This window comes from Cebidichthys violaceus, unplaced genomic scaffold, assembly GCF_023349555.1.
Source record: "Cebidichthys violaceus isolate CVI_PGR_0920_01 unplaced genomic scaffold, fCebVio1.0.p SCAF_85, whole genome shotgun sequence".
Lineage (NCBI taxonomy): Eukaryota > Metazoa > Chordata > Actinopteri > Perciformes > Stichaeidae > Cebidichthys > Cebidichthys violaceus.
Window position 1 is genome coordinate 688,732 of NW_027176970.1, and position 24,430 is coordinate 713,161.

At 42.4% G+C, this 24,430-nt stretch overlaps 1 protein-coding gene across 2 annotated transcripts; it reads left to right on the top strand.

Moving 5' to 3' along the window:
• Positions 1–1,733: 1,733 nt before the first annotated feature.
• On the top strand, positions 1,734–7,677 carry LOC137866540 (uncharacterized). Of its 2 annotated transcripts, XM_068702521.1 has the most exons (11): positions 1,734–2,386; positions 2,849–2,935; positions 3,454–3,594; positions 3,753–3,886; positions 4,293–4,429; positions 4,531–4,624; positions 4,759–4,858; positions 5,064–5,323; positions 5,442–5,628; positions 5,843–5,970; positions 6,694–7,677. In XM_068702521.1, the coding sequence occupies exons 5-11, from the start codon at positions 4,389–4,391 to the stop codon at positions 7,009–7,011; spliced, it is 1,128 nt and encodes a 375-aa protein (XP_068558622.1). In that variant the 5' UTR covers positions 1,734–2,386; positions 2,849–2,935; positions 3,454–3,594; positions 3,753–3,886; positions 4,293–4,388; the 3' UTR covers positions 7,012–7,677. The 2 variants fall into 2 exon arrangements, with proteins under 2 accessions (XP_068558622.1, XP_068558621.1); XM_068702520.1 differs by having other exon boundaries at positions 1,734–2,935.
• Positions 7,678–24,430: the final 16,753 nt, after the last annotated feature.

The window sequence follows — 24,430 nt, forward strand, 5'->3', positions numbered from 1 at the left end:
AAATGTCACACTAGGCATTTATGCATACATGTATTACTCATTGGAAAATAACTTGGACTTTGCTTAGTAACACAGTTATGCCTTTTTGTTTGTATTTCAACAACACGTATCAAAAGTATAACTTTTCATTCTAATCCATACTGCAAAAAATAATGACATTTCTTTAAAATAGGACCAAAATAGGATAGTTAAATCTTGTTTGTTTGTGTGTTTTATTTACTAATATGCAAAAATTCTTCCAGAATATTTTTTAAATTAGCTAGTTCTGTCAAATGTGCTGACCAGCCAGGCAGCCATTTTGGAAGTGATGTCATTAGCACACAAATTAACTCACTGTCACATGACCTCACCAGGATGTTCAGTATGTGTCACTTAGGGACTTTGAGAGTTAAAATCAAGGATAATACTGTATAAGGAACTTTCTGGAATATTTAAAGTGTCTGTGACCACTGTGTCACTGTGGGTTCTAATGGGTTAATACCGACAATTTACAAAATGAGTTCTCTCCATTTTAAACAACAGGGTGTCACTAATAATGTGTATGTGGTTGCGGGCATGATGATAATACTTATAGTGGAATAATATGTCACTGCTAATGCATTGAAATTAAAGTTATTAAACCTATGAAACATTGTATATGTATTCTATATGTGTTGAGGTATGCAACAATAATGTCCGAGACACACTACACCCCAGCAACCCACTTTCTATTTCTCTATTAAAATAATTGATACGATTTTGATTAAATGATTAAGCGGATACATGTAACAAGGGGAAACTGTGGTTTACTGCACACTGCAGAGGAACTTTGGTACTACTAAAACTCCTATGCGGGTAGGCTTTGATGTTGTCTAAAACCCCTGGTAGTGGAGCAAGAGGCAAGACCTCAAAAAGCGTTGAGACAACATCTTGTGATTTGAGCATCTGGCTGACTCTTATACATAGAAGTCTTCAAAGCGCATTTGTGGTTAACACCTAACGGACATGTACGAGACATGACCGTTGTGACCTCTAGCTAGACCGGAGGTCCTATATCAAGATGTCATTAGTATCTTATGAAGGCTGTTCTTTTTCTTTATTTCTGTTGTCAATGATGAATTACAATCTATTTTTTTGTATTGAGCTAAGAGTGTTTTATTTTTAAAGAACCATATACTCGTTTCATATAATCCCATATTGCTTAGAGATGGTTCAAATATTAAAAGTGCTTTAATGTGTGACCTGTTTATCATTTTATGTAAATGTAATCATATGTAATTGAAGTATAAATTGTATGTTGAATCTAAAGGAATAAGTGAACTTTGAGATAAACCCATTCTGACAGGATGAATGCTAGACAGCAGAGGATAAAGGTAGTAAAGTCAGAGACTAACTATTATATTAGATAGGGAACATCCTGTTCAGTGAGAGCTACAGAGACACCTTCCACGAGGGGGGGGAGCCAGCAAGAAAAGTGTAATAAACTTAAATGATAGAACTGATAAGACTACACAGTAAAATCCACAGTGTTAAATATGCAGTGTCAAAGTCCATGGACTCTTTCAGAGTTATTTCAACAACAGCTTGAGTAAGCTGCCCCCTAGTGTTGGTGATAATTTACATCGTTAAAACAGGTGGTGTCAGAAGTACTCTGAAAAGCCCCGCCCACCTCCTCGCCCCATTTCTAACCGATCTGGATTTTTCAAAGCGCCATTTTCTTTGTCTTTGCATTTTAAAATGCCAAATTACAAAGGGCAAACATGACCGAGTTGGGGACTAGCTTATGTGAGGTCAACATTAAGCTAATTAAGACTAACAAGCTAACGTTAGCTAGCTCAAACTCGACAGAAATATGCAATGTTAATGTTAATACAGTGTGGAGGGGTGGTTTTTATTCTTTGTAACGTCCATGAGTAGACTAAAATAGCTAAGACTGTATGTGTGGGGAGTTTGCTAAATTAGCTAATGTTAGCTTAACTAATTATTCCTGGCTAAGGCAGGCAATTAAGGCTAACAAGCTGACGTTAGCTAGCTCAAACTCAACAGCAAGATGCAACGTTGTCAATACAGTGTGGAGGGGTGATTTTTATTCTTTGCAACGTCCATGGGTAGACTAAAATAGCTAAGACTGTATGTGTGGGGAGTTTGCTAACGTTAAATTAGCTAATGTTAGCTTAACTAATGGCTAAGGTAGGTTTGTGCGGGCGGGAAAGCCTACCTAACACCACAGGATATAACGCCAGGACAGGAGCAAGTTAGTTTCATATCATGTTGTTACTACTCAAAGTAGCGTTACTGTTCATTTATTTTTGCAGCCGCACACAATGACGTTTTAATTTATTTAATTAGCTAAATTGCGGCCAAGGCGGCACTGGGATGAAAATAGATATAGGGGAAGATAGCAGAGGTGGGTAGTAAGAAGTGACATACATCTACTTTACTTAGAAATTGTGCTTGTCAGAGTGGTATTGCTGCAGCATTTTTTTTTTTTTACTCTTACTTGGTAATTTTAAGAGAAACTGTTTACGTTTAATCCGTTACGTTTTAATATATTCATCGTCCTGCATTCATTTATTATTTTATGCAGTTATCTGTTGATTCAAGTTAGCTGGTCTTAGGTCTGCTGACACTCACGCCTCCATTTGTTCAGAGCAGCATCATGGCTGAAGGGAACAGCAGGAGGGAAGTTAACGTTTTGGCCTTCAAAATAGTGCTAGCAGCTAATATTTACAGTCAAGTTAACAGCGCACAGTACAGCGGGCTTAAGTCAGTACATTAGAGAACCGTGTTCAGCGCTAACAGTGCAAGCGGTGTGTATTTAACTAGTGAGACTTTTAACTGAGAAATAATGTGCTGATACTCTTTACAGGAACCATGCTGCTGAAAGCAAAACTTGGTGGTGTCCAAAAATTTGTCCGAATAACAGAACCAAATCTGACAGAGTTCTTGGCTGCAGGTAAGAAATTGAAATTGTGGAATCAAGATTTTCACAGAGCGTTAAGTTATAATCGTAATAGAATTTAGCTATTTATATACTGGAATATCTGTAAAATTATGATACATTTTTAAAGTCCTCAGTTTAAAAAAAAAAAGTATGATGAATCTTTTATGTATTAACGTCTTCTATGGTTCCCTTCTCTAACCCCTTAACTATGGATGCATTGCTTAAGATATAGTTATGACACTGCTTGGGGTGCAACTAACAATTATTTTCATTGTTAATTAATCTGTAAATAATTTTCTTGATGAATTGATTTAATAGTTGTTTTTAAAATGGTGAAAAATGTTGATCAGTGTTTCCTAAAGCCTAAGATTACGTCCTCAAATGTTTTGTTGTACTCACAACCTAAAGATATTCAGTTTACTGTGATAGGAGTAAAAAAAAAATATATATATATATATATATTAATATATACTAATGTTCCATATCTAATGACCTTTATGATAATACAAGCTTTTGTGCCTGTTTCCTAGCATTTGCAAAGTTTGGTGTCCCAGTCGTAACCAAAGGGGTGAAAGTTGTTGACCGTTCGGGAACTGAGTTGGATGACGATGTTTTTGAGGACATAGTATAGGATCCATCAACTGGTGTGCTAACCATCAAATATGATACAGGTTTGTTTCAGTTAAGTTTGTAATGCATATTATTTAATAGATACGTTAGTTCTTTGTCATGTGAAGCTTATGTTTATTTGTTAATTAGATAAGGGACAAATTTGTGGGGACTGTGTATAACGTTTTCATCTTCTTCTTGCTTCTCCAATCATGGCTAGAATCTGTCTCCACGGCAGCATCTTTTGAGCAGTCCCAACCATCATCCCTTGATTCCTCAGACTCGCAGGATACAGCCATCATTTCAGTAAGCCCTTCTGGAAAACGCCAGAGGCTGGATACAGAGGCTAAGCATGTGAGAGTTGACACACCAATACTTCATTATGACACATTGAAATCTATTCCTGATGAAGATGGCATAATTGGAGATTTTATATTACATGGTCTGAAGGCATTGCTGAAGTCATGTTTCTTTATTTCCAGCATTTAAAGCCTCTGGAAACTCAAATCCACAATAGCCTTCTAATCATGTCATTTAGGGTATCTTGTACATAATAGTAGGCATCTAAAAAGTATTTTAGATATCCAAAACTAATTTGAAATACTTTTATGCTTACTAATGTACAGATTGTAATGTACAGAAGTCCCTAAATTACATTGTTTGGCTATTGTGGATTTGGGTTTCTAGTGACTTCAAGCCAACTATGAATTGCAAAGGATATATTCCTAACATAGTGAATTGTTTTTCATTGTGTTTTAAGTTGGTGGAATCCATTCTTACCAAGAAATCTGGTGGGGAACTTATAATAAAGGAATACAACCGAACCAAGTCCTTGGTGGATGAAAGCAGAAGGAAAATGGTGAACCTACTATCAGCTGACATGACAGAGAAAAATGGGTAATTTACTAATTGTTTTTAGTTAGCCCTTGTGTTCTCAATCTCTCTCATTAAATCCTAGAAATAAGACTGAAAAATAATTTCTTCTTTTAATCTTGCAGTACATCACCACCCAGACAGGTGAAAGAAATGTATGCCAAAGGAATTGTGGCCTTATTCCCCTACCTCGGTGACCCGTACTCTAAGAATGGCTATGTGAGTTACACACAGTAATGGTTGTGGTTATGTGAAATGCTGTATTGAAACATTTTGAATTCTACCAGAGCATGTTTTTCAATTTTAAATGTTACTAATGAAGTGTCTGTTTTGTTGTCCGTTCATTCTCCAAGGAGCATTATTATGATGGCGAGAGTGGGACTGGGTACCTTGCCTGGAGGATTAAAATTATTCAGAGATGCACTGCTAAAGACAGACGATCATCATTTGGAGGTAATCCTGTAGTAATACTGGAAAAATGTATGTAGAACAAAGCAGTCACAAGATCAGTGATTGCTTTTTGTTGCATGTGTTTCTCCAGGCAATACTAAACAATATGTTTTTCTTAAAAGTTAGGTCAAATCTAAGTTACCTAAAGTGTTTTAAAAATGCACATGGTTGTGATCAGTATTGATAAGGTATTTTTTATATTGTGTAGAATCAGCCAAAGGACCATCTGGTGATGACATGTCTGGAGGACCAACTGTCAGACGAGAGTCCGAGTTTGTTTCAGAGACTGCCCTGAGTGACGATGAATGCAAAGAAGCCATTTCACTGATGAAACATTCAGCTGATGAGGACACAATCAAGAAGAAGATGAAACTGACATTTGTCTATCGCCGCAACATGATCCTTGACCCCCAGCAGTCAAGTGACATACTGTCCGACTTTCCACGTTTCAAAGATGTCAAAGGCTTGGTAAATATCTGACATTTTAGACAGACAGTAAATGGGCATTGTAGTGACACTCAAACAACAAGTAACAATTACATTTGGTTGGCTATCCTGAAACTGTCCCCCAACATCCCCACCCTAGGTGGAACAGGATTTCGTTCTGATGTTTGGAGAGGATGTATCGGGCAAGCTTCTGGAGAGGTGGCCAACCGCATTCAAGAAAAAGATCATCCAACAATGCAGAAAGCTTCCATCCGTCAGTGAGCTTGAGGAACACCTGCTGGCAGCTGATCCTCCTGAGGATGGGACTGAAGTGGATGTTGACTTTGGTAAGCTGTTTGTTGTTTTATTGCACTCAGACTTTAAATATATCAACATGTGTAAACAATTGCATATCAGCATAATATGTAAAGCTGGATTGAGATATAAAAAATAATGTATTTGAAAAATATAAGATGACATGGTGTATACTGTAAGTGTTTGGCTCAGTTTTTTGACATTGCAGATATGCTGAAGTGTGTTAACAACAAACTTGTGTTACAGGTTGGGACAGTGACCTGTCTTCAGTGTTACTGTTGCTGCACCTGATTCCACCTTCTGCTCAGGGTCGGAAGAAACCAGGAAAGGTGTCGTCATCCCAAGCAGAGAAGCATCTTGTGGCATTCAAGAAGGTTAGTATTTTTTTCTAATTTATGACAAGAATTTTTAATTATGATTAGTGGTGGGATTAATGTCACTATAATTCCACTGTTTTTGGTGGTAACTAGAACTGCAATGATTAATTGACTATTAAATGAATCACCAACTATTTTGATACTTTTTTTTTAGTAATTCTTTAAGAAAGAAAGTGAATATTTTCTGGTTTCTTTACTCTTCTCTGACAGTAAACTGAATATCTTTGGCTTGTGAGTAAAACAAAATATTTGAGGACGTCATATTAGGTTTTGGGAAACGCTGACATTTTTTAAACAAACTATTATTGATTAATTGAAAAAAATAATAGACTATGAAAATAATCATTAGTTGCAGCCCTAGTGGTAACTAGACATGTAAATAATGACTTGATCAAATTAATAACGCAGAAATTTAAATGGGCCCAATGTCACCCAACCATAGGGTAGTGTAATATAAACTGTTTATCATATGATTATTAACTACTGTAGAAACACTTGGTTAATGTAAATCCAACAACTTCTATCAAAATCCTACTGAGTAAACCACAGGCAATAAAAGTTTCTTCTTCTCCTTAGTAACTAATTACTTTTATATGCAGTACTTGGTAAAGTAATTTACTGACTTTTGAGACAAGTAACTAATTACAATAACTTGCCCAATACTGATAATATTACAACTATGTAATTCTAATGTCTCTCCCTGTGTGTTTGTCTTCTCAGACTGGAACGAACATCCAACAGCACCTTGATGCCATCACTACCAGCACTCAACCCTACCTCCTGGCTGTTGGAGCTAGGAAGAATGTGATCCACCAGTTCTTCATCATCCTTGACAAGAATGCCATACCTTGCTGGTCAACCTCTTCTCTTGGTGCTTTTGATGAACTGTTGAAGGCACATTTTGTGTTTGGCACATCATACAACACCATGCTCCACAACATGTACACGTTCATCCAAAACACTGTGTACAACATTGATGTTGGCAAAGTCAAAGAGAGTCCTCGTGTTGCTGAAGTTAGGGCGAGGTTGCTTCATTAGTGCTTGAAGTTACTCCAACATCATGAAGTGTTCTGTTTGTCAGAGTTAACTAGTTCAAATACGCTTGTTAGGCATTTACGATTGGTTCATGGTTGCGTGCCTGGAAAAAATCTTCGCCTTAAATGTGCTCAGACTGGATGTGGCTGTGTGTTTGGTACTTTTTCAGGTTTTAGGAAACATTTAAACACCAAACATACTGAGTATATTGACCAAGAAGTTCACACTGGTGTTAATTTAAGCAGTGCAGGAGAGTTGATGACGGCTAATGTAGATGAGACGGCCACAACATCTGAACAATTGAGAATGTCCAATAGATATGTGTGCCTCTGCAGTCGCACAACTTAAGGCAGCTGGATTAGGTCAGTCTACTGTAAATAGTATTGTCTCACCCATGGAAGAAGTGTTTTTTGAGATTCATAGTCAGGTTAAAGATGCAGCTTTACATGCCTTTAAGGTCAGGCTGCATCCTGACAGGATTGTAAAGGTGTTGCACATAAATGAGCTGTTGTACTTAAAACCATTTGATGTTCAAATGCAGTATGGAATGGCAGATTCCTCCTTGTACATTGTTCCTTATTGCCATTTTATGCAGATCTAAGGTCAATGTTTGGTTTCTCCATGAAATGTTTTGTATTTTTGCCCTGCACAATAAAGTTGTGAGATGCATTGTTTTGTGGTAACTGGTAATTTTTCTTGTCAATTAATGGTATGTTTGCAAACACCTATATAGAAAACAACTTAGATGTAATTTGACACTACAAATGAGTAAATTAATTGTAAAATTATAAATAGTGTTAAGTTTCAGTGACACTGTGCAGTGTTAATGGATTTTAGAATGTTATACTATCAGTGCTGTGTTTTCACAGTAATAGAGTAAATGATCAACACAGTAGTGTGTAAAATCAACACTTACCAGAGTTATATGACCTTCCAGTGTTAACTTTTTATAACTCCATGCAGTATTACATTTAACTCAATTAGAGTAGATTTGTTATCACAGAAGAGTTAATTATCAAAACTAATGAGAATGATATTTACACTCTCCAGAGTTATTTAACCTGTAGTGTTAAATTTGAATAACACTATACAGTGTAAGGTAGTGTTAAATGTTTACTCTGTTTAGAGTTAATTTAACTCTAAAATTTTAACACTTGGGCAAGAGTTAATTTAACACCAATTCCGGTTGGGAACATATACACTCTGCAATAGTGTTAAATTTGACTCTTTAAGTGTTACTTTAACACTGCAAAATTTACTGTGTATGAGAACTATTTAGTCGAATGATTTTAAGAATGATCTGATGTTTATCTTATATGGACCCGGAGGTGCCATGAGCAGAGGTGGAAGAGAGCACGAAGGAGGGGGGTACAAATAGGGGGAGACAACAAAGGATCGAGGTTTTAGGTCTTCAATCTTTGAGCTTTTAGGCTTGAGGTCTTTGGGTTTTTGGGGTTCCTGGTTCCATGAGAACTTGGTGATTTTGAATGATCTTTTATTTCTGAACTTTTATTATTCCTTTTTGTAAGCTTTTTAAAACTTTTTGTAAAACCAAATAAAACTGGGTTGTATGTTGTACAGTCCTACCAAAGTCCAGTGTCACTCATCTCTGCTGGTGCCCTCGTAGTCTCCTAGAAGGTAAGAGAGCTCTTCTCCTGGGATAGGCTGACAGTAGTCAATAAATGTTGATGTTTAATGTTGTATGACATTCCTTTTGTAAGCTAAGACTAGAATAGTGTTGAAAAAGGTTTTGTTATGCTTAATTAATTTAGTTGACTCAGCTTTATGACTATCATGACCGAAAGAATTAGATCGCGGGTACAAGCGGTCGAAATGGGTTTCCTCAGGAGGGTGGCTGGCATCTCCCTTAGAGATAGGGTGAGAAGTTTGGTCATCCGTGAGGGACTCGGAGTAGAGCCGCTGCTTCTTTGTGTGGAACGGAGCCAGTTGAGGTGGTTCGGGCATCTGGTTCGGATGCCACCTGGGCGCCTCCCTAGGGAGGTGTTCCAGGCACGACCAGCTGGGAGGAGACCCCGAGGGAGGCCCAGGACCAGGTGGAGGGACTATATCTCCAAACTGGCCTGGGAGCGCCTCGGGATCCCCCAGTCAGAGCTGGCTGATGTGGCCCGGGAAAGGGAAGTTTGGGGTCCCCTGCTGGAGCTGTTGCCCCCGCGACCCGATCCCGGATAAGCGGACGAAGATGAAGGATGAAGGACTCAGCTTTATGTTAATTGCTCTGTTGATATAGTCATAAGTGATGTTGCAGTGTGGTGATAACATTGCAGTGTGATTATAGCGATTATGCAATAACTGTTTTGTATAAAGGGGTAATAGGGATCATATTGGTATCTAATCAGAGGGCTTAGTGCCAGAGTCCTGAAGCTGCCCTTCATAACCAAGCAAGGTTCCCAACCACACGGGGTTCCTCCCCCAGCGGTGGCCCTTTAGAGCGGGTCCATCCTGGGGTCCATCCAGTCCTCCCACACCTATTACACACACACACACTTAAATCCGTTGTTATTTGGCAGTCGGGAAGGCCGACGTTTTTTAGCCTGAAATAAGAGATACAACGGTGGCTTGTGGTATTAAGTTATCCTAGTTTTCTCCTCCCTAAGCAGACTAGGACGGTCTTGCGTATAGATTTTGGGGCGTGCGTTCGTTACCTAGGTCAGAGATTATTGAACAAGCCGTCTTCCGGCGCTCCACTGGGAGTTGGGAGGGGGTATTGGTTACGCAGCTAAGCTGTACACCTTTTCATATATATTCTATTTGTATTTATATCATGTTAAATGCTATTAAGGGCTGTAGATACCACTGAAGATGTCCAGGCTGGATCCTTCCTTTTCCATGAGTCTGTAAAGGACTCAATATGTAATTCAGTTTAGATTTCACAATTGAAACTTATTGAATAACATGTCTTAGTTGCTGTAATTACGACAACATTCTATGAGCAGTCCTGATCTGTAAAAGCTGCATGCGACTTTTGCAGTTGCTTGGAGTTTTAACATCATTACTCCATTAATTTTCTAGCACAAAAGGTTGAGGCTTTTCTGTTTCACCCTTTCTATTAAATCAAATGTTGGTCTTTTTTGTCATTTTAATTCTTCTGTTTATTGTATTTATACTCTATTTAAGCTTGTTTCCTTATCCTCTCTTATTTGATTCTCCTTTAAACCCTGTTTAGGTTTTATATTAGTTTTCTAACCTTTCTTCGTGCTAAACGTACCTTGTTTTAAGTCACACAGTTTAATCAACTGGTCAAGAATCAGTGATCAAGTCCATTTAACGAGCAGCACAATGAGCCTGAAGACTGTCGGCTTTATGGTGTTTGATTGTTTCCACATGTGGGCGGAGGCTGCGACTCGTGGTCTCTTGGCTACGGCCCTGGATCGCCAACGTGTATATGCGTGCGCGCGAATTCGTGCGTTGCGCGCGCGTGTGTGTGTGTGTGTGTGTGTGTGTTTGCAGTGGTGCTTGAGTACCTTGGACAGCGCCAGGCGACACAGACACACTTGAGCAAGCGGAGGAACTTCAGCGAAGCGCTTTCTTTTTACAAACAACATCCAACCGCAGAGCCAGCTTTCCTCCTCCAGTTTTGTGTACTTTAACCTTTCTTCTCTATTTCGGACCTACTTGTTTGGATAATCCCTCTTTTTCCAGCCGTGCATATGAAGCAGTAGAGCCGCGCCGCCCTCGGAGCACCGGGAAGCGGACTCCCGTCTCGCCCCCTGTCCGCCTCCTGCTGGAGCTGGAGCGATGCCCGGGGCAGGATGTGCTCCAGCCGCAAGATCCTGTGGAGTCTGCTCCTGCTGTCCGTGGTGGAGGTGGGCCTCGGTGTGGCGAGCATCGTCCTGGGAGCCGTTGGCATTAGCTGGGTCCGGGGCCAGCACAAGCCGCAGCAGGGCGACGCGTCCCCGGTGTGGAGCGGACTCTGTGTACGTTCTGGGAACAACTTTTGTCCTTACTTTTCTTAATTTACTTCCAGAGAGGATGAGTATCTCCAGGGGTGATGTGAAGGGTAGTGGCACAGATATAACTCAGGGGAACTATCTGCCTTATACACCTTTGAATGTATCTCAAAAACATCCCTCAGTAGCAGGCTGTAGCCTAAATCTCTGTAGGCTAAGATTTATTATAAGTTTTGTTATGTTTTTGACTGGAAGATATTAGCAGAAGTTGGGTTCTAATTAATTTCTTTAATAAAGTGAGTTTCATGTAAATGCTTTACAACTAATACATCTAAAACTGTAACAATTACAACTCTAACTAACCTCACAATTCAACAAAATATAATTTAAAAACACTTAAAAAATATGACTTCTTTAAAAGTCTTCCTGGCTTTTCTATGGTTCAAGACTCTGTGAAGCTATGTATATATATCACACACATTGTGTGTGTGTGTGTGTGTGTGTGTGTGTGTGTGTGTGTGTGTGTGTGTCACACACTGTCACAACTTCAGCCAGGCTTTAGTTTTTCATTTGTCTGTCTCCTGTTTTGCCACACTAACTCTCATGTCATTTCAGAATCTGCCACTCCCCCCCGCTCTGCACTAATTGCTGATTTCATTTCACCTGGCCTGCCCCACCTCCATACTCACCTGCTCCTCATCAGCAATCAGCCCCTCAGTGTATATGTACCGGCCCATTTCCCTCAGTTCTCTGCCAGATTGTCTAGTGTGTTTCCCTTGCTATCCAGCAACCTGTCATTCCGATTCTGATCCTGATTATCCGTGTATTGACCTGCCTTTTTGGACTTTGGACCTTCTCTTTTGCCTGCTCCCACTGGATTTGTTTGCCACGCGGGTTACTACCTGGTTTGACATCTGCTGGTTATTAAACCCGGTTTCTACACCTGAACTGTTTTCTGTGTCGTGCTATTGGGTTCTTGTCTGTCGTTTTGTGATACCTGACAGTACAATCTGGCCAAAAATGAACCCAGCCGACATGGAGAAAATAAGGCAGGAAATGGCAGCACAAGCTGCTGCCCTACACCATCATGAGAAGCAATTCACCGCTATGGCGACGGCTCTCCAGGAGACTTCTGCACGCCACAACCAACATTTGGAGGCTCTGAGCAATCAGCTTCAGCAGCTCATACAGCCCAGACAAACGCCAGCGGTTTCACCACCCACCAGTCCTTCTGTTCCCACTGTTCTGGGTCCAGAACCCCGCTTAAGTGCTCTGGAGCGCTTTTCTGGAGCTCCAGGTACCTGCCGCTCTTTTCTGACTTTGTGCAAATTGACTTTTGAACTTCAGCCTCTCACATATCCCACTGAGAGGTCAAGAGTGGCTTTCATGATCACCCAGCTTACTGGGCGGGCTCGGGACTGGGGCACCGCTGAGTGGGAGAAGCAGTCGGCTTTCTGTTCTTCTGTGACTGCCTTCTCTGAGGGTCTTCGGAAGGTGTTCGATCACGCTACCCCTGGTCGAGAGGCTGCTCGTGGACTGTTAAACCTGGTTCAGGGGAACCGGAGAGTGACTGATTATTCCATTGAGTTCCGGACACTTGCTGCGGAGAGTGACTGGAACGCTTCCTCCCTGACTGACGCTTTCTACAACGGCCTTTCTGATGGCATCAAGGATGAGCTGGCGGCTCGGGATCCTCCGACTGATTTGGACACGCTCGTCGCCACGGCCATCCGCATTGACGGGCGTCTCCAAGAAAGGAGACGAGAGAGAGCGCTGATCAGTACTCCCCGGAGCCTTCCACGTCCTCCATCGTCGCCTCCCACTTCAATGTTTTCTCCTCCCACCGGTGCCTCTGGCGACCCGGTTGAACCCATGCAACTTGGCTGGACCAGGCTGTCAGCGGCTGAACGACAGCGGCGCCAAAGGGAGAACTGCTGCATGTACTGTGGGCAGGGAGGTCATTATGTGTCTTCCTGTCCAGTAAAAGACAGGGCTCACCAGGAATCCAGAGGGCGCTGGTGAGCCATATCATGAACTCTGAAATGCCCTCTCGTCCACTACTTCACGCCCAGCTCAACTGTAATGGACAATCACACGCTGTCTCTGTCCTCATTGACTCCGGGGCCGATGCCAACCTTCTGGATCGTGGTCTTGCCATGCAACTGGGTATTAACCAGGAACCCTTGGTCGAGCCTATCAAGGCGACTGCTCTGGATGGGCGCCTCCTCTGCACAGTAACCCACCGCACTGTTCCTCTTCATCTGGGCATATCTGGTAACCACACTGAATCACTTACCTTTCACCTGATAAATACTCCTCAGCACCCAATCATCCTGGGGTTTCCTTGGTTAATAAAACATAATCCACATATTGACTGGGGGACTGGTTCCATTCTACAATGGAGTGAACATTGTCATGCGGTCTGTCTGAAATCTGCTTTGCTACCTGCCTTCAACACCTCTTCCTCTAATGAGCTCCCAGATCTCTCAGGTGTCCCATCCGAGTACTATGACTTAAGGGAGGTGTTCAACAAAGTACGGGCCACATCGCTTCCCCCACACCGCCCGTACGATTGTGCCATTGACCTCCTCCCTGGCTCATCACCGCCAAGGGGGAGACTCTTTTCTCTGTCAGCCCCTGAAACCAAGGCCATGGACGACTACATTAACAACTCACTGGCAGCAGGCATCATCCGTCCCTCTTCATCCCCTGCTGGAGCCGGATTTTTCTTTGTGGATAAGAAGGACAAATCCCTCCGACCCTGCATCGATTACCGCGGTCTGAATGATGTCACCATTAAAAACCGGTACCCCCTCCCACTCATCTCTTCTGCATTTGAACTGTTACAAGGGTCTTCTGTGTTTACCAAGCTTGATCTCAGGAATGCCTATCACCTTGTTCGCATCCGGGAGGGGGATGAGTGGAAGACGGCGTTCAACACCCCTAGAGGCCACTATGAGTACCTGGTTATGCCTTTCGGACTCACTAATGCTCCTGCAATATTCCAAGCCTTAGTGAACGATGTGCTCCGGGATTTTCTCAATGTGTTTGTGTTTGTATATCTTGACGATATCCTCATCTTTTCAAAGACTGAACGGGAACATGTGCAGCATGTCCGCAGTGTTCTCCAGAGACTCCTAGAGAACCAGCTGTTTGTGAAAGTGGAGAAGTCTGAGTTCCATGCCACTGAGGTGTCGTTCCTGGGATACATCATTTCAGTTGGACGTATTCATATGGATCCCACCAAGGTTAAAGCGGTGGCGGATTGGCCGGTTCCCACCACTCGGAAGAAGCTTCAACAGTTCCTTGGGTTTGCCAATTTCTATCGTAGGTTTATCCGCAACTATAGTTCTGTGGCAGCTCCCCTGACAGCCCTCACCTCCCAGAAGATAGCCTTCCAATGGTCCCCTGCTGCAGAAAGGAGGTTCAAGGAGTTAAAATCACGGTTCTCTTCTGCTCCCATTCTCATCTTTCCAGATCCTGAACACCAGTTTGTTGTGGAAGTGGATGCGTCAGACTCCGGGGTGGGGGCAGTCCTGTCTCAGCGGTCAGCTGAGGACCAAAAGTTACACCCATGTGCTTTTTTCTCCCGCAAGTTGTCCCCAGCAGAAAGGAATTACGACGTCGGAAACCGGGAGTTACTGGCTGTCAAACTGGCTCTCGAGGAGTGGAGGCACTGGTTGGAGGGGGCAAAGCATCCGTTTGTGGTGTGGACGGACCACAAAAACCTGGAGTACATCCGGTCAGCCAAACGGTTGAACTCCCGTCAGGCCAGATGGGCATTATTCTTTAATCGCTTTGATTTTACCCTGTCTTATCGCCCAGGTACAAGGAACGTCAAACCAGATGCCCTGTCCCGTCAGTTCCAGTCAGACAACTGTCCCACACAGCCTGAGAGTATCCTCCCCACTAAGGTGGTCATCGGTGCAGTTACCTGGGACATTGTGGACAAGGTAAAACAGTCCCAGGCCGACCACCCGGCTCCCAGTGCCTGCCCTGATGATCGTCTGTATGTGCCTGTGAGTCTCCGCTCTCAGGTCCTCCAGTGGGGACATTCTTCTCGCCTTGCCTGTCACCCAGGGGTTAGGCGCACCCTAGCTCTGCTAAAGCAACGTTTCTGGTGGGCTTCCATTGAAGAGGACACCAAGGAGTTTATCGCCGCTTGCCAGATTTGTGCTCAGCATAAGACTGCTCGCCATGCCCCTTCTGGTCTTCTTCAGCCACTGCCTATTCCTCATCGTCCATGGTCCCATGTCTCACTTGACTTTGTCACCGGACTGCCTCCCTCAGAGGGTAACACCACCATTCTGACTATTGTGGACAGATTTTCTAAGTCTGCTCAGTTTGTTCCGTTGCCAAAATTACCATCTGCCAAAGAAACAGCTGAACTTATGTTACATCATGTTTTCCGTCTGCACGGCCTCCCCTGTGATATTGTCTCAGACCGGGGGCCACAGTTCACTTCTCGTTTCTGGACAGAGTTTTGCCAGCTGTTGGGGGCCACGGTCAGCCTATCCTCTGGGTTCCATCCTCAATCCAACGGACAGACGGAACGGATGAACCAGGAAATGGAGACTGCCTTGCGTTGCATTGCATCCCAGACACCGACCTCCTGGTCCAAACAGCTTCTGTGGGTGGAGTATGCTCACAATACGCTTCCAAGCTCAGCAACAGGGCTTTCTCCTTTCCAGTGCTCTCGGGGATATCAACCTCCACTGTTCCCGGAGCAGGAGCGAGAGGCCAGGGTCCCATCTGTCCAGGCGTTCATCCAGCGCTGTCGGCGCACCTGGTGGCGGGCCCGTTCTGCTCTCCTGCGTTCGTCCAACCGGTACCAGAGAAATGCCAACCGCCGTCGGATCCCTGCACCCTGCTACACTCCTGGTCAGAAGGTTTGGCTGTCCACACATGACCTCCCACTCCGGGTAGAGTCTAGGAAGTTGGCCCCAAGGTTTGTGGGCCCGTTCTCCATCACTAAGGTCATCAACCCTGCTGCAGTCCGTCTCCGCCTTCCTCGCTCCATGAGAATTCATCCCACCTTTCATGTCTCCAAGATCAAACCCGTAAAGGAGAGCCAGCTCCAGCCCTCCTCCAGACCCCCGCCACCCCCCCCGGCTCATTGACGGGGGTCCTGCTTACTCTGTCCATCGTCTCATCAAGTCACGACCGCGGGGAAGGGGTTTTCAATACCTGGTCGATTGGGAGGGTTATGGCCCTGAGGAGCGCTCATGGGTTCCAGCTCGTAACATCTTGGACCCTGACCTCATCTCAGCTTTCCATAGGGACCATCCTGACCAGCCCGGTGGGACGTCAGGAGCCGTCCCTAGAAGGGGAGGTTCTGTCACAACTTCAGCCAGGCTTTAGTTTTTCATTTGTCTGTCTCCTGTTTTGCCACACTAACTCTCATGTCATTTCAGAATCTGCCACTCCCCCCCGCTCTGCACTAATTGCTGATTTCATTTCACCTGGCCTGCCCCACCTCCATACTCACCTGCTCCTCATCAGCAATCAGCCCCTCAGTGTATATGTACCGGCCCATTTCCCTCAGTTCTCTGCCAGATTGTCTAGTGTGTTTCCCTTGCTATCCAGCAACCTGTCATTCCGATTCTGATCCTGATTATCCATGTATTGACCTGCCTTTTTGGACTTTGGACCTTCTCTTTTGCCTGCTCCCACTGGATTTGTTTGCCACGCGGGTTACTACCTGGTTTGACATCTGCTGGTTATTAAACCCGGTTTCTACACCTGAACTGTTTTCTGTGTCGTGCTATTGGGTTCTTGTCTGTCGTTTTGTGATACCTGACACACACAGCTTCTCTGTAAAAGCAGTTTTAAAAAAAAAAGAATTCAGTTTGTGCTCTCTCACAAATGCACGCACGCACAAAAGACCCTGTCATTAAATAACTTCTGTTTGTGTGTGTCAAACATGATTCTGTCTCCTCTCCCCCTCTCTCACCCACCCGGTCCCACCCTTTCAAAATAAAAGCTCCACAAATACAAGATTCAATCCAAGAGTATTGTAGTGACCCCGTTGCTTCCCAAAAAAGTCACCACGTTTGCTGAAATGTTTGTTGAGACGTGTGCTAAATAACGAAGTCCAGTTTCTAATATAGCCATTTTATTTCTCACATAAACAGAGGCCAACCACTTTATCTGTCATTATCCATTTTCTCTGCAAAGAACCAAAAAACCTAACATTCATATTCATGGCTTGTCGCACGTTACACGTAGCACGGTCAAAAATAGTTTGCTTCCTCCTGTTCAGCAACACCTGTAACCAATAACCCCACTGATTATATTACCTGTGCCTGGTTCACACCGGCACTACGCCCCCAAGTGGTGGGAGGTTGTACAAAAACAAAAAACAACAAAATGGCTCTTACACACCGGCCCCTAATTGGTTCTGGCAGCAGACAAAAACAATTATCTATAAGTTTTACATAAGGATTTCCATGTCTTGAAAACATGGTTATGGGTTTTCACCATTATTCTTTATACGTCAGTTGCTTCACAAAGCAGACAAATCTTTGTCACTGGTCTTTCAATTATGCTGGTCTTGGTTTGAAGACGAACAGAACGAACTAGTCCTTTCCTATCAGGAAATGTCTGTAGTATCTTTCCAAGTATCCAGGATCCACGAGGCGCTGTTGAATCAACAACAACAACGATATCTCCAGGTAAAAAAAAAAATCTCTCTTTTCCTCATTCCATCTTAGTCTTTCTTGCAGCAATGGTATGTATTCTTATGTCTATCTTTTCCAAAACAGATCAGCCAAATACTGAGTGTCTCCATCTCCTTTTTATATACAGATCCCTTTTTTCAAAAAAGTCCAGGAGGCAAAACTGGGTTTCCTTTCATCAAGAGAATGTGATTTGGCGTCAATGGCTCAAGGTCATTAGGATCATTAGATAACTGTGTAATAGGCCGATCATTTAGTATGGCCTCCACTTCACATAAGACAGTGTGAAATCCTTCCTCATCCAAACATTGCTGACGAAGAACAGTGTTTAGAATCCTCCTCACCATACGTATGATGCGTTCTCAAACTCCACCATGATGGGATCCAGCAGGAGGGTTGAAACTCCACCCAATTCCTTCCTGTACCATAGTATTTTATATTTTACTGTGATCTAATGAAGCTAAAGCTTCTCTGAGCTCTCTTTTAGCTCCCACAAAGTTAGTTCCGTTGTCTGATCGCATCGTAGAAACTTGTCCTCTCCTGCAGATGAATCTTCTCAACGCATTGACACATGAGTCTATATCAAGCGAGTAAGCAACTTCCAGATGGACTGCTCTACTTGCTATGCAAGTGAAAAGTACTCCATAGCGCTTTAGGATGATACGACCTCTCTTCACATCAATTGGACCAAAATAATCCACACCAACATTTGTGAATGGTGGGAGATCAGGAACAACTCTCTCAGAGGGTAAATCTGCCATTTTTTGCTCCCCCACCTTTCCTCTGTGACGCTTACAGAAGTAGCATTTCGTTATTACCCTTCTCACTGCTGAATTGGTGCTTGTAATCCAATACCTTTTCCTTAGTTTGGAGAGTATATGATTTCTGCCTCCATGGCCCAGTTGTTCATGAATATGACGGAGTATAAGAGTCGAGATATGTTGGTCCTTGGCTAGAATGAGTGGGTGTTTTCTTTCTTCAGGCATGGAAGCTTTGTTTAGTCTTCCTCCAACTCTCAAAAGACCTCCTTCATGAATTGGGTTCAGTTTGTAGATGGTGCTGTCTTTTTTCACTTTAGATTTCCCAGATGCTAGTGCAACAATTTTGTTGTGAAATCTTTCCCATTGGCTGTAGCGAACAATAGAAGTTTCAGCTTCGAAGAGGTCATCTACAGACAACCTTTGTCCTCCTAATGTGGCTTTGAAATTTTGCATCTCCAAATTAACATCCATTAGTTGACGACCATCGCCACTGGCATTTGCAGTAATCAGCTGCTTCCTATTCTTACTTAAAGTCAGCAAAATCATCTTCAACATGAGAATCCAACCTACTGCAAATTTCAATCTTTTCCAACTGGAAAAGTGAGTAATCAGTTTATGCGTGGGACTTGAATCATCTTCAGTGGCAATTGCATTTACTGTGAAGTTCCTTTTAACTTCCAGGTCCTCAGTTCCAATTTGTCAACACCAATCCGATTAACAGTAACAGCAGGGTAGCCACTCTCCCACTGCTTTGCACTGTTTCCATGAAGAGGTCCATTAATCACCCAGCCCAGTAGAGTTCTTATTGCATACGGTCCCTCTCCTCGGCTGTTGATCACTTCCCACGGTTCGATTAACTTTGAGGCGTTTGTGCCAATCAACAAATCAACATCAGCGTTAATAGGGAATATGTACATCTTTCAGGTAAGTCCACTTCGACAACTCTTCTTCAGGAATGATATTGTTTGTCGACACTGGCATTTCCTTCTGAGTGAACATACTAGGAAGCTCAAAATACTGCTTGTCAGCAAATTCAGAGATTTCCAAACCTTTGACAATACAACTTGGAACAGCAGTACTGTGACCCATTGTACGTAGATTAATCTTTGTTTTTCTTCCTTTGATGTTCAGCCTTTCCATTACACTTTCAAAACAGAAAGTGTCCATACTTCCTGGATCCAGAAATGTATAAGTTTGTACGATTTTGTTTCCTTCTGTACACTTAACATTGACAGGTAAGATTGAAAGGATGCCGTTCCTGCCCCCGGCCCCTGTATAACCACAAGTAGAGACAGCTGTGCCACTCACTGACAGTTCCTTTGGCTGATCTTCGCCTTTGCTTCTTTCCTTTTTCTCAATGTGAAGAATGCTGGGATGACTTTGGTTGCAAAGTTTGCAAGATATGCGTTTATTGCAATCCTTGCTCATGTGTGCCATGCGCAGGCAACCAAAGCAAACTCTTTTCTCTTTCAGAAAGTCCAATTTTTCCCGATGCGTTCTTTTTTGCAATTGTGGACAATGCTCCAATGCGTGTCCATGCTTAAAATACAAACAGGAACCAACATTTAAAATTTTAGGTGACAGACTCTGCGTTTGAGTCTGAATGCTTTTCTTGGTTGCATTCACAGCTGTTTCATAAACACAGCAGTTGCAAAGCTGTTTCTTTTGATCTGTGATTTTTGTTCTGACTTCGCCTTGTTCGCCTTGTTGCCTCCTTTATTTACACCACCTTGAGTGTCTTGAATGTTGCCAAAGATTGGATCAGAAACAATCTTGACCTGGTACTCGATGAACTTTATAATGTCTCTAAAGCCAGATCTGCGACCTTGGTTTTCAGAGATGTCACACGCCGTCGCTCTCCATTTCTCTCTGAGCTTGTAAGGAAGTTTCTGCATTATTATTTTCATGTTTGCTGGCATATTGAGTTCATCTAAATATTGCAATTCCTCCATAGCATTGCAACACTCTCGTAAACACAATGCATATGCCTGTAGCCCTTTAACATCTTCTGCCTTAACAGCAGGCCATCCAATGATTTTATCCACATAGGCAGCTGTGACCTTTATTTCATTTCCAAAATGTTTTCCAAGAAGGTCTTTGGCCACAGCATAACCTCTTTCTGGAGCCATGTGCTGGCAGCTACGCACCAGATCTCTAGGCTGACCCCTAGTGAATTGCTCAAAATAATACAAACAATCTCCTTTGTGGTTAGTTTTAGCTTCCACACAATGTTTAAATGCTCTGATGAATGATCTAAATTTGAGAGGATCTCCCTCAAAAATAGGAATTTCTCTGTGTGGTAAGAAATGAGAGTTCTGTGTCTTTATAAGGAGTGCTGTTACTTAATTTTGTCTTTGTAACAGACTGTAGAGATCTCCAGGTACATGAGGATTGCCTTGGGATTGTGTTGCTTGCTGACCACCAGTATTTAAATCAGATTTTATTTGCTCAGAAGTTTGCCACTTGAAGTTGTGGTGGAGTGAGACCTCTGCTCGCAGGAGGCCGCGGACCTCTCGCTCTTTCGTTGTTGTTTGAGCAACGAAGTCATACCAAGAAAAATCAGCTGGATCCGGCTTACAATGAAAAAGTATTAATAATTTACAAATGCTAAAAGACAATCCCAAACTGAATTACACTGTTGACAGTAAGGAATCGCGAAACCGAGTTCAAACACCCCCCCCCCCCCCCCCCGGCCGACAAACGCTAGTTTACAGTAAAGAAGATTGCCAAGAACCCGACAAATGCTAGTTTACAGTAAAGAAGATCGCCAAGAACTCAATAACATCTCTCCGAACAATGTTTCTATACCCAAAAGTCAGTAGTTTACTTTCAAAAGTCCATTATCAGCTTTGTGATTGGCTGAAATCCGATTGTCTCCTCCTGTCCTCTGACAATGCTCTCCATTGGTCTAAGTGATCCGCATAATGTCTGAATAGTATCCGCTGGTTCGACCTGTCCTCCTCGTAAAACAGCATGTTCCCGACCCCCATGTTTTCTTAGGGCTGTCTCCATCAACATCTCTGCTTGATCAATACATCTCCTTCCCCCACTGTTTACACCTCACATTCCTGAAGTCGGCTCACCAAACTCAACTCATTACCATACAGTCGTTTTCGGATCTGAAAAGCCTGTCTCAAAGGTCTTTCCCTCAAAACATTCAGTAACTGTATTTTATAGTTTGATACATAGAATGATTATACTTTTATGATTTAACACTTTTCCAAACAAACATGTTATAACATTATATCCACCACTAGGAGTGCTTATGAAACACACTAACATTGCTTTTTAACTTTAAATACTTCACAATTCCCCCCTAACTCACTGTTCACAGTGAGTTTACCAAATCCCTGGAAAAGCAATCCCCCTTCGTAAAAAGCTTGCATGGGTATCTCAACCGCAGAGGCCTTTATTTCACTTAATAGTCCGAGGGTACTTTTCCCTAACTAAACACTCATAGCCAACAATATTTCAAGTCCATCGTCATCATCTACACATAACTGATTGCCCTGTTTGTTTGTCTCACTAAGCGTAGTACCACTTAACCTCTGTAGGAGTCCACGGATGCAAGGGATGCAACAGCATCCACAGAGGATCAGGACTGTGGCGACAACACAAAGAAAGATTAAAATTGACAAAAATGCATTTATGTATTTGCCAAACATACCATCTAACCAACTGGTGAACGGTTCATCAACACCAGAGTTCTCTGCTAGCTCTTGGCTGAGTGCTGTCAATCCAGCCAGAGCTTTGGTCTCCGATCCATCTGAGGCTGTGTTGTTTGGAATGAAAGTACTACAGGCAGGTCTATTTCTGGTAAATCACATCTAATGTCATTCTATTTTGCCAGGTTATTAATCTAGTTCTATCTAACTGCTCATGGAGTCCTGCTATGACATCATAAATTAAGTTTACAAAACGCGGCTGGTTATACTATATGTAATTGATCCAATTGACATTTTTCTTGATTGACACCCATCAGAAGAAAGCAGATTCAAAACCTGCTGATATTTAGTTTCAGGATTTAAACTCATTAGGCACCCCCCTTGGTACCTCTATGGCATCTATGCAAACATGGTCGTCCAATGACCCTCTAGTCTGGACATCCTTTTTGTATCTTTTATTGAACTGTGTGCGTGAGAAATTAGATTCTGATTTAGCATAAAAGGTAAAATGTTCTAAAACATGTATACTATACTAATGGTATTTGAGTTCTGTTCTTCTATTTGGTGATACATCGATATTTTATTAACCTGTTGAAACAATTAATTATAACCTGAATGGTACAGTTACCAAAGTGAAAGAATGAGATTTAATCTTAAAAGTTACAGGATTAGGATTTTGAAAACTGTTGTGGTCTTTTATGACGTTCCTAAAAACTAATACAAAATGTGGATAACATATGTACTAAAAGTACATCTATCTCTACAACCAAATTACACATTACCTATCCCCCCTTTGCAACGCTCTCTCTGCTGTGAACCAATTTAACATAACTATGGAAAAGATCATATGGCAATTATCTAAGTTCATTCATACTTAATTACTTTAAACTGTACCAGATGTGGTACAACACTTTCTCTCTGCAGGGATAGTCAATGTCTGCAATAATCAAACACTTTATGTGAGGAATATGTCTGTAGGAACACCTAATAATTTTATTGAGCTGAAAAGAGTAATCTAAAATCGCCTGCTTAGTTGCCGCCTCAGATGCAGTATTTCCTTTAGAAACGGGATCAAAAGCATCAGTATGAGCGTCACATTTCATACCATATCACATACAGTTTAGGGAGGAGTCTGGCTTCCAGCAAGTCAGCCACGAGACGGTGGTGAGAAATGGGTTTGTAGGATGATGTCAGAAAGGCTCTGTGTTTTCACAGGGCATCAAAGTCGTGCAATACGTCTAAGTATAGCAAGAAATTGTGTACATGTTAACTGTTTTATTGGCAGCGAGCTTACAAACTTAGGTAAGAGCCACAAATTCTGCAGCTTTGAGCAGAAAATGTGAATGGCTACTTATCGCTGCCCAAAACCCAACCAACCTTTCTCTCATGTCTCAGTCCGGGTCAGATTGTCCTGAGCATAAAGATATTTACCATGATCATGGAAGAGAGGAATACCTCTCTTTCTGAGTAATTTGGATCCATTGTCTATGATGTGACGTCATTGCTATAGAGCTCATAAATTGTTTCTTATTTGTGGTTTAGGCACATTTTGAAATGTCTATATTCTTTTGGGAGGGAGGGTTTTACCCTCTGCTGTGATCACATGTCCCAGATGTGAAACTTTATCGAGAGCACATTACAATTTGGACGGGTAGTTTTATTACCGTTTTCAGCCAAAAATCGAAATAGTGTAACTATTACATTACATTACAGTCATTTAGCAGACGCTTTTATCCAAAGCGACTTACAATAAGTGCATTCAACATTGGTAATCAAAAGAACTACTAGTCACCAGAAGTCATAAGTACAATTCCTTTTCCAAACAAGCATCTAAGAGCATGAAGCAGAGCATAACTCAGAACCAAAGTACAGTGCAGAAACAAGAAAAACAGTTAGTGCTATAAGTAATATGAATACAATAAGTAACTATAGTTCTAAATTATTCTAATTTTTCTAATTGAAATTCTTCTGGATCTCTTCAGTACTGACCTTGTTGGCCAGCATCGTCCCATAGTCCTAGCGACAGAATGAGCATCTATTGATTTTGAGGGGAGATGCAGATGGTCCTGATGGACCTGCCTCTAAGTACTGCTGATATTTGGGTGGGGATGGAGTGCAACACAATGGCGCACTGGACTGCATTCCTTCGCTGCTACGTGGGCAGTTTCTTGCCCATTGTCCTCTCTGCCCGCAATTGTAACAGTCATCTTCACCTCTGGGTCTTCCATACCCCCCTTTCTGGCATCCTCTTTATGTCTTCTCTCGTTCTTCACTTCCGAATGCTTTCTGTCTCTGTCTCTCTCTCGTCTTTCTTTGTCGTTCCTCTTGTCCTCATACTCATCTTTGTGTCCTCTCTCTCTACCTCTCTCGCTACCTCTATCTCTCTCTCTCTCTACATCTCTCTCTCTACA

Excerpts from the sequence above, each read along its gene's own strand:
- LOC137866540 (XM_068702520.1), top strand. The coding sequence starts at position 4,389 with ATGGTGAACCTACTATCAGCTGACATGACAGAGAAAAATGG. Across the intron at positions 4,430-4,530 it reads GACATGACAGAGAAAAATGG|TACATCACCACCCAGACAGG; the intron begins GTAATTTACTAA and ends TTAATCTTGCAG. Across the intron at positions 5,971-6,693 it reads ATCTTGTGGCATTCAAGAAG|ACTGGAACGAACATCCAACA; the intron begins GTTAGTATTTTT and ends TTGTCTTCTCAG.